This window comes from Phragmites australis, chromosome 10 (assembly GCF_958298935.1).
Source record: "Phragmites australis chromosome 10, lpPhrAust1.1, whole genome shotgun sequence".
Lineage (NCBI taxonomy): Eukaryota > Viridiplantae > Streptophyta > Magnoliopsida > Poales > Poaceae > Phragmites > Phragmites australis.
Window position 1 is genome coordinate 16,329,678 of NC_084930.1, and position 10,123 is coordinate 16,339,800.

Consider the following 10,123-nt stretch of genomic DNA (forward strand, 5'->3'; position numbering starts at 1 on the left):
GCATGCAGGTCCGAAACGAATCGGCAGCCACCCTTGTCTTACTTCACGTCTCGTAGCCGGACTAGTTGTGATTGCGGTAATATATATAATTGACTTGGTTGGTCACCAGATGATGATGTTTATTAGTTTCTGCAAGAATTTCATGTCATGGCATCCGAGCTGTAGCTTGGTTGGCAACGATGGAGGGAGTATGGAGCTCCTATCCTGAGCCAGCCATGTTCGAGCGTTGCGCTCGTGTGGTGTGTACGGGATTTTTCTGATTTTTGACGGACTCGCACGGAGTGGTCTGCTGGATCCAGTCTACAATGAAGATTGTGGAAATGGATTCTACTATTCAAAAGAAAAAAGAATTCCATGTTATTTGTCATGCATGCCCAAAGTTGAATGGGACCTGAGTTGGAAGAGGAGCGTAAAGACAGAGTAGCCCTGAAATCTGAAACAATTAGCAATACCTGCTCCAAGTATCCTCCTACAGGGTACAAATGCACAGACACAAGACACAGAGAGAGGCACAAATGTCAAATGAAGAATCAGATGCCACCACCAACCCAACCACCAAACATAGCAGAGCAGAAACTCAGCTCATCAAGTTGCAAGCTTCTTGCTTGCTAAGAGTCACAGCTCACGATTAAGCTCCCTCCTAGCCAGATCTCAAGTCGCAATCTTCGAGCCAGATCGACTATATTGATGGCTTTTGTGTTGTTCAAGGACAGCATGAAGCAGAGGCTGCAGGGCTTGTCGGGCCTCTCCTGCTCGTCCCCGGCCTCCACCTCCGTTGTCGTCGCCTCCGGCCGCACCATCGACCGCCACTCCCCGCACGTCGGGGACCCTCGCAGGCGTCTCGCGTCATCCGTGCCAAGGCCACCCACCAAGCCCAACTCTTCCAGTACCACTAGCGATTCTTCATCCTCCTCCATGAAGCAGCAGCATCGGCAGCTGTACCACGATCACGGCGGCAACAAGAAGAAGAAGAACACTACAGCAGCTGCTAGGTCATCGACGTCAGAGAAGAAGAAGACGATGCAGCAGGAGAGCCCCGCAAGATCCTCCAGGTTCCTGCTCAACTCCTCCAGGCTGCAGGAGCCCGACGACGACATCACCATCCTCGACTCCATGCCCACGTTCGTCGACAGTACATTCCGTGGCCGCGGCGATGCCGCGCTGCTTGTTCCCGGGACCCAGGAGGCACTGCCGGGGCGATTAGCGGAGTCCTCCGCAGGTGCAGGGTCTTCCTTCTCGTCGTCCTCCTTCTGGTCGTCGTCGGAGACAGGAGGCGGTGTCGCCGGTGCCGGTGCAGCAACTAGAGTTAGAGACGATGACATGAAGGTCATCACGAGGTCTTGCTCAATGATAACACGGGAGCACCAGGTGAGTGAGATCGATGCTCCCGAGTCCTGACCGACTATCCCGCATGCATGCATGTTCTGCCGTCCAGCTATTGATTTCTTGTCGTTAAATTAGGAGTGGTGAACTGGTGATCCATCTAATCAAACGTCTGCTGCACATGATTGGTTATCGATCGATCACAAGTTCACAACGTATGCATATATACGTGTGCAGGTGGTGGTTTTGAGGGTGTCGCTGCACTGCAAGGGCTGCGCTGGCAAGGTGAAGAAGCACATCTCCAAGATGGAAGGTGAGGCGATCGACGACTGAGAATTTCTATATTCGTTCATCGCTCCTTCATCGACATAGTCAGCCGCCTATGTGCAGGCGTTACGTCTTTCGACATCGACATCGCGACGAAGAAGGTGACGGTGGCGGGGGACGTCACGCCGCTGGGCGTGCTCAACAGCATCTCCAAGGTGAAGAGCGCGCAGTTCTGGCCGGACTCCGCCTCTCCGCCGCGCGCCTCCGCCTCCTTCTGACCAGCTTGATTGGAGGCAACAGCACTCACAACTCTTTCTATTAGTTTCTTGCTATTAGATTTGGAACAGGCGCTAGGGTTCTGCTCTGCGTTTGTGCAATCCTGCTGCCTATGTGCTCTTGGTGATGTATCCAGTAGTATTAGTTCTGTAGTTCCGTGAGACTACATGCTGGTTCTAACAAAGCCGGGGAGGGGTCTTAGTCTAGAAAACTGAGGGCCTGCTTGGGTCGTAGTCTTTTTTGGAGTTTTGGAAAAATAATGGTTTTATAAATATTTTGGTTCTGGAAAACACGGAGGTCTTTGAATAAATAATAAATCTTGTAGTTTTGAAAACCACAGTATTGCTATAACTATAGTCACTTTTTTTTGAGTTTTGGAAACTGTACCCTAGATATGTTTTTTTAAACCTTAGTATTGTGTGACTCTGGTTTCTAAAACTGCAATTTCGTAGTACCATAGTTTTTTAAAAACTATAGCACCCGTGAGCTTTGATAAGTAGGTCGACAAAGTATTTAAATAAGAGATAAGGGGAAATTTGACTATACGTCCCAAAGTTAGTTGATATTTAATAATATATTTGAAGTTGATCATCTTTTCATCATATGTCTCACAAGAACTACTTTGTAACAAATTTTATCATTAATCTCTCTTACCCAATACGAAATATTGTTACAAACTAAGTACTTGTAGGACATATGATCAAATGATGATCAATTTTGGATATATTATCATGGCTAATCAACTTTAGAACATATAATCAATTTTGTCCTCCAAACAGGTGTTTTAACACCTTTATTTAGAGAAAAGCCCATGTTATTCGTTTGGTCCACTTAACCCCGGTACATTTTCAGGTAACACTTAACCCCATAACTATTCGTACCAGATTAAATTAGCCCCTAACCCGGTTTTGGACGGCTGTTTTGCCACCATGATGCCTGTTTTGACTGGTCGTGCCCGGGATTGACACGTTCGTATGCAGACGTGGACTGGAATCGGGTTGGGGCCAATGAGGCGTTGCTTCCCGCCGTCACTGCTCCGTTGCGGCCTTGCCTCTCATGCCGTTTGCGTCCCAGGCCCCAACCCGATTCCAGGCCAACTTTTGGGCGCGTCCTGGACCCGGCGCTCGACCTCCTCACAGGCTTCCACAGCGGCACGCGAGACGGACTCTTGCGCGAGCTGCGCCGCGACGACGAGGACACGCTAGTCGACTGCGAGCTGGGCCGCTGCTCCCAGTGAGCCAAGGATAAGGACCTGCACGGTGCCCGACAGGGCACGCAGAAAATCCCTTGCACCAAAACCAAATGTTTCTTCACAATTTGCTGCGAACCTTGCGTCAGGGGACATCAAGTGCTGCTATTCTCGTGCATAGGCTCCATGAAAAATATATTACTGGGCGAAGGTCAGCTTACCGTAGTTCGGAATTGGTGAGACCGAATAGCGGCGCTTAATCCACAAGACTAGTATGTTCAACGTGACTACGTCCATCGCCTTCTTCATGAGGTTCCATGGGAACCAGCTTTATGGCAGCAGCGATATATCGGTATCCCAAGGAGGCGAAACAGAGCGCTGACGAGCCACTGGAGCTGGGTGAGAGATGTGGGTACGGCGAAATCTTCCAGGAAATGGACAAAGGATGAACTGGAAGATGACAGTGCCATTTAGGATTCCCACGAAAATGGAGTTCTCTGGCAGGATGTTGATCTCCAACATGTCTCTTGAGCTTATCTCATTGAACACCTAAATGGCATACACATATATGCATTTAAACGCTAACCTCTCTCGATTCAACTACTTTGGCAGCACAAGTCAGAGCAGGCAGCACCAGCATAGCGGCACATTGTCTCAAATGATGGTGCCGTGAGATAACCATCCCATGACTATAAAAGAATCCCTAGAAGGTGGCGCATCATCTTCTATATTCCAAAGTCTTATCTTATCATAACATTCTTAACGTCTCATTCTGCAATCAATTTGTCTTAACAGAATGTCATAGAATGTTATTAAGAAATTCAAAAGGCAATGGTCATACTTTATTTTCGGAGGATGAGAAATATCTGTAGCAGGACATTTTCAGATAATGGTTCCAGAAACAGGTCTAATTATGAAAGAGATGATTCGAGCTTGCTTTGTGGTAAATGATGATGGAACAATTGATTAGGTTATAAATAGGGGAATCAAGAACCCATGCGAAACCAAGAATAATCCATCATAGGGCATACGATGCCCTAGATAATTACTTCGTGACATTGGATTGAGAGTAGTGTTACGGTTGATCTCTTCCTACGACAATCACTCATGGTAATAGCCATGACCGTTCCCGAATGTATGTCTCACCATTGGGGAGACACATTCATCCTGTATAAATGTACAAGAATATCGATGAATGAAAAGATAACAAACTTATTTCTATCTACTATCTACTATCTCTATCGGCTCCATTTTCAAGTTCAACATGCTACCGGTCACGTATTGTTCTACATTGTTTGTAGGCCAAATAGAAAACATCAAAGGGAAGCACCGTCATGTCATCAAAGGGAAGCGCTGAGTGTCCGAAGGGTACCTTCAGCTTGCTGAAGGGTTCCTGTAACACGACAGATCCACGACAACTTTAAGCTTTGTTAGTTTGCGGTGGTCATAGAGGTCTTCAACTCAATGTCTAAAGGGGGCCAGTGAGACCATTCTCCAATAGTAGCCCCACATGGGCATGGTTCCTCCTCGATGAGCCAAACCCGTGAATTAGATGGTATCACCGAACGTCGTCCCCTTGGGCCCATCGAAGACCTTGCACTATATGTTTTACCTTTGGTGAATTTAGCCCTCTTTGCTTGCCCAAAGGATCTAACCTTTATAAAAGTGATGGTGTCTGCCAAGACGGTTCAATGTCCAAATGTCAATTACTATCTGTTTATCTTAACTACAATTAATGCGATGGTTTGATTCCCAACAAATCTCTTTTGGAGTACCCTTGAGCTGGTATTTTGACCACTATATAAGTGTTACACCACGATTCATTTCCTTTTAACACTAACACATTGCCTTCAAGCCCCATAATCTGCTTCCATCACTCTGGTTGAAGCCATTTGGCAACCTTAGCATCATTAACCAAAGCTAAGGCATCCTAAGCCGATGGCCCTAAAAAGCAAAACCCTGAAGTCGAAGACCTACTGGGTCGGGTGTCAAAGGTTGACGAAGGGGTCCTGGCTAGCCCTGTGATGAGATGGTGGCGAATGTGCTTAAGTTGTACAAAATCTTTCTTCATTAGTTGACCCCGAACGCCATCGTCTGGCTCAGCCTTTTTGCTTGGGTGGCAAGGTCAGAAGGAGCAAAGGCATCCACCAGAGCTTTTGTTGCCGTTCACCAGCTCCACCACCAGCGAAGCCGATTTTCATGGATGATGTGCAGTGGAAGCCCACTATGGCTGCGTTAATTTCTCTTACCGCGTAGGCTTGGCTGAACCTGCCATTTCCTACACACACAAATGGCCGAAGGACGTGACACAATGGTTGTTCTACCATTAGGTAGATAAGAAAGAGTACCTTGTGTCTAAATGCCAAGATTACAAAGCAATTGCACCCCGGATTTGATGCTGAATGACTTCCAGCGGGCCACCTTCGAGGTGTTTACGAGGTGTGCGAAGCACCTAAGTACTCGCGATCTCATCGAACGCTGCAGGGGTTTGGCCATTAAGCGAAGGGTGATCCATTCCATCCTTCAGGCTGATGGGGGCAGAGGGGCTGTGCCACCCCCAGTTTAATTTTTGGGGAAACCCCGGTATGTCTTATGGCCTAACTCCCATTAATCTTTGATTTTCTAGCTATTTTCTTAAGTTTTCGTACTTTGTAACAGTTGTGATGGTAGATAGTACAGAGGCCAAAGCTCGAATTCTTCTAGGGAAGTTCACCCTGATTGAGGGCCAAGCTTGTGCCGAACAGGCCCTTGGTCACTAGCGGAATCGAATCCTTGAGCTTCGGGGCTCACCTACGAGGATAGGCTGATGCTCATTGGGTCCTCTCGGAGCAGTGCCGAAAGGGGACGTCCTTTGGACTCCAGCATTGGAGAGCCCTCCGCCACCCAAACTCAGCAAAAGAGGAAAGGTGTAAACCCTCTTGCTCAAGGAGCCAAGAAAAGGAAGATGATTACCTCGAAGAAGGGGCATGACCAACCACTATTTGGTGATGCGTGGGGTGAGGACCTTGGGGGTTCCAAACCATAGGAAGCAGTACCCCTCCGATAGGCGCCTCCGAAGGAGACAACAAATGTTGTTGCCCCTTCTCCTAAGGATGCCTTGCATATTCTATATCCTAGTCAGCCAGGTCATCTTGTAGTTCAGACTCTGACTCGTCTGAAAGCCAATGTACTGCAGAGACCAAAGTGGGGGAGGATGCTTCGCCACAGGTGGTTCATCACAGTGGCAAAGACCTTATGTTAGTGGGCGTCTCATGCAATGCTAGAATTATTGAGGCCGAATCACTACGACTGACTTCATTTGAACCAACGGCTGGAGAGGTGAAGGATATGAAGAGAATATTCGATAGCTTCACCCTCCCCAAGATGGAGTTACAACTGGTGCAAAAACCTGCTTCTGTACTTACGGACGCCTTCGATGTCATGACAACAATGGTACTTTTGATTGTTATTATGCTCTCCTTTGCATACTTGTACTTATAAACATGCTTCTTGCGTGCGCTTTGAGGAAGCACGCGGGACAAGTGGAGGATTGCATGAAAAGGGCAGAGGCGATGAGGGACGTGCTGCTCCAAAGAGCAGAGAAGGTTGAAGGGAAGCTTGGCGAATATGTTCGGTTGACAAAAATGACCATTCTACATGTGCAGGAATTAGAAAAGGAGGTAGACACCCTTTGTCAATGTGTAGAGGCATCCGAACACGTGTGTAACAACTTGGTAATCTTGAAAAGGACAATCAGGAACTCCACACTACCTTCATGGCTGAGAAACTTGAAAATCAATGCCTAGTTAAAGCATTTCGCAAGGCAAGGCAACTTGCCCAGGATGCGATCCAAAAACGTGTTGAAGTTTTGGAGCCAAAGGCGCTGAGGGCCAGCGAAGCTATTGACAAAACTCTTCAAGAGTTAGGGTCTTCGTCCTCAACTCCAGCCTTTGAACACGACGATTTCGATGGCTTTCTTGGGTGGATCGCAGAATCATTTGAGGGCTTCTGGTAAGCAACCCACTTGTATGGAAATTTTTATGATTTCTGGCTGGAGCCCTATACAATCTTTAGAGATGACAGGCTGTGATCACCACAAGGTGCTCCGTAGCCCTTCATTCTGCTACCCCCTCGACATGTCGACCAGGGCGGTGTCGAAGGTGTTGAAGGTATCAAAGGCCGCCGCCAAAGTTTTCACCAGCAACTACTGGTGCAAGTACGAGCGAGATCTTGCCCTTCAAGAGATGGAGAACAACAGCCGAAGAGTATGTACCTTTATATTCACTATGGATTATCATTGTTTTATTATTCTCTTCTTCACTTTTTTTCTGACTGGTTTTGGTTGTAGGCTACCACGAAGACCAGGGATGCTTCGGCTACTGCAGTACCCTCTATCCTGTCGAATGCTATGCGACGGAAGGTTCAGAGCAGGTGCGTGCAAGGAGTGATACATTGTCACTGCCTTTTGGAATTGAATGACTTGATGTTACTCAAAATATTTGTAATATATTTTTGCTTAATTTCTTGTTAGATATTTTGGCAATCTTCACATCATGTGCAAGTCCTCCCTTTTGACTCTGCGTTGGTAGTCGAAGATGTTGCCCCCATAACTATGACGCGGGATAACTTTTTCGTGTCATGGACTTGCTCGAACTCGTTCCACCACCGCCACCCTGACATATAATTTGAAGAATATTGGCGAGTGAAGGCTAGGGTCTATGACGCTAGAAACACCAAGTCAAAAGCATTTTGGGAGTCATTTCGCCCTTCAGACTTGGACATCCAAAAGGCCGAGCTGGAAATCTGTAGGATAGAGCGCAAAGACTTTGACCCTCCATGAGGGATCCTTGAGCCAAAGCCTCAACCGATTGATGAAGAGTATATCCCAACCTTGCTCTTGCACTTTTGTTATCAGTGGCAACCTCAGCCTTTTCAAGGAGCACCATTTGTTGAAGGTCATGGTGCCCCGCATGTGCTTTCGCTTGGAACTTCTTCGGATTATGTTAGGTCCCTGTTGGACATGATGGAGCCTTTTCCCGCAAGGCGAGGTATCATTTTCCAACTTGGTCATGGTCAAATGTATAAATTTATTGTAGATCTTGATGTTGATGAATTTGCACAATGAATTTTCTCTATTCTCTATTGCATTTTTTCGTTGAGCCTTCGGTCACCAACTTTTTAGCTGTAGGGACATTTGGTAGAAATGTGCGCAAAGATTCGAAAAAATGTCGCCCCCCCTCAACTTGTAAGCTATAGGGACCTTCAACAGCAATGTACGTGAAGCATCAATAAAAAAATGCCGCCCCCAAACTTTTAAACCATAGGGATCTTTGGTAGTAATGTGTGCGAAGCGTCGATCGAAAAAACACTGTCACCCCAACTTTTAAGCCATAGGGACCTTCAACAGCAACGTGCGCAAAGCATCAATCAAAAAATGCTGCCCCTGACTTTTAATCTGTAGGGACCTTCGGCACGAGCCATCTAGTCAAGCACTATTTCGATAGATTCTTAGTGCATTTGCTCATATCTTTTGATTTGAAGACCAATTGTATATTGGCTGAAGGGTGTGTTGGTCTTTGTCTTTGTGATCAAAGTTGAATTATTATTTCTTCATGTGCATTACTCTCATTTCTAATGCTAATAATGCTTTAATTTTGTTCATACTGAATTGTGTAGCCCCCACCTGGGTTTGGCGACACAAGCTATTTCTTCTTTGAAGCTGGAGGTTTGATGCCTTTAATTCGAGGCTGAGCAAGACTTCGACCTTTTCCTTTCAAGTTGAGAGGTTTGCTAACTTTGTTTTAAGGTTTAGCAACACTTAGGCTTTTTCCTTTTAACTTGAGAGGCGTGCTTCCTTTGTTTCAAGGTTTAGCAACAGTTCAACTTTTTTCTTTTAAGTCGAGATGTGTGTTGCCTTTGTTTTAAGGTTTAGCAACACTTTGGCTTTTCCTGCGAGTGTGTACCTGTCTTTAAGTTGAAGGGTAAGGTGTCATGCACACTTTGATATTCCTTACCTCAACTTTTTTTCTATCTGGCTTCAGCCTGCATTATTTTGTTGATTGGTGTGCATCTTTCAAGCGAAGACTTACGTCACTTCAACGATGAATCATGCATGAATTCCATCGATGCACATGCTTTCTTGGAGGGTTTACAAAGCTAGATGCCTTGTTAAAAACCACACACCACGATATGGGGTACCCCTGTGAGGAAAAGACTACAACATCTATACATTACTTGAATTGAAATGCTGAACTAAAAACTGCATAAACGTAAATCTACTATAGGTGTTTCACCTATTACTGCGAAGCTCCATTGTAACTTCATCGATTACACATAATACTTGCAACGGTTGTCTGTGTTCTAAGCGTGCGGAAGCTCTTCTCCTTCAAGAGTAGCCAAGTGATAAGACCCATGCCTTTTTGAATTGTCCATCCCATTTGCTTTGTAGTTTTTGCACAGTCAAAGCATTGGGTAGCCTTCGGAGTACAAGGTCCCTTCGAGTGAACTCCTTCGGAGGCACATTCTTGTCCCTCCATCTTTTTGTTTCATCTTAGTACTTCACCAAGTTTTCAACAGCCTGCACTCTGATTTCTTCCAGTGCATCTTTCGTTACTAACTCTTCGTTCTGAGCTATCTCAGTGGTGACACAAAAGACATGTTTTTACATTCCTCTGGAGTCATAGCCTCTTTGCCTAAGAATAATTGAAATGGTGTTAAACTCTTTCGTCTAGTTGCAATTATCCTAAGTGACCACAAGACTTTCAGCAACTCTTCGACTCACTTTCTTTTTAGGAGCCCTTGTAGCCGCCTTGCCACACTAGCCAAGATGTTGCCATTCACCCTCTCCATAGTTCCATTTGATTGAGGATGGTATACTGAAGCAAAACAAATTTTGATTCCTAGTATTCACAAAACTGCTTGAAGTCTTCACTATCAAACTGTGTGCCATTGTCGACTGTTACTTCATGTGGAACGCCGAAGCAACAGATGATGTTTTGCCACAAGAACCTTTGAACATTTTTTGATGTGATCTTTGCCATTGGAACTGCCTTCACCCATTTAGAGAAGTACTCAACTACCACTATATCA

At 45.9% G+C, this 10,123-nt stretch overlaps 1 protein-coding gene across 1 annotated transcript; it reads left to right on the forward strand.

Annotated features, from left to right (window-relative positions):
- The first annotated feature begins 290 nt into the window (after nt 1–290).
- On the forward strand, nt 291–2,018 carry LOC133930443 (protein SODIUM POTASSIUM ROOT DEFECTIVE 2-like). Its single transcript, XM_062377093.1, has 3 exons — nt 291–1,368; nt 1,561–1,636; nt 1,714–2,018. The coding sequence occupies exons 1-3, from the start codon at nt 688–690 to the stop codon at nt 1,866–1,868; spliced, it is 912 nt and encodes a 303-aa protein (XP_062233077.1). The 5' UTR covers nt 291–687; the 3' UTR covers nt 1,869–2,018.
- The last annotated feature ends 8,105 nt before the right edge of the window (nt 2,019–10,123 follow it).

Coding starts and splice junctions, on each gene's coding strand:
- LOC133930443 (XM_062377093.1), top strand. CDS start 688: ATGGCTTTTGTGTTGTTCAAGGACAGCATGAAGCAGAGGCTGCAGGGC. Junction 1,369..1,560: donor TGATAACACGGGAGCACCAG/GTGAGTGAGATC, acceptor ATACGTGTGCAG/GTGGTGGTTTTGAGGGTGTC. Junction 1,637..1,713: donor GCACATCTCCAAGATGGAAG/GTGAGGCGATCG, acceptor GCCTATGTGCAG/GCGTTACGTCTTTCGACATC.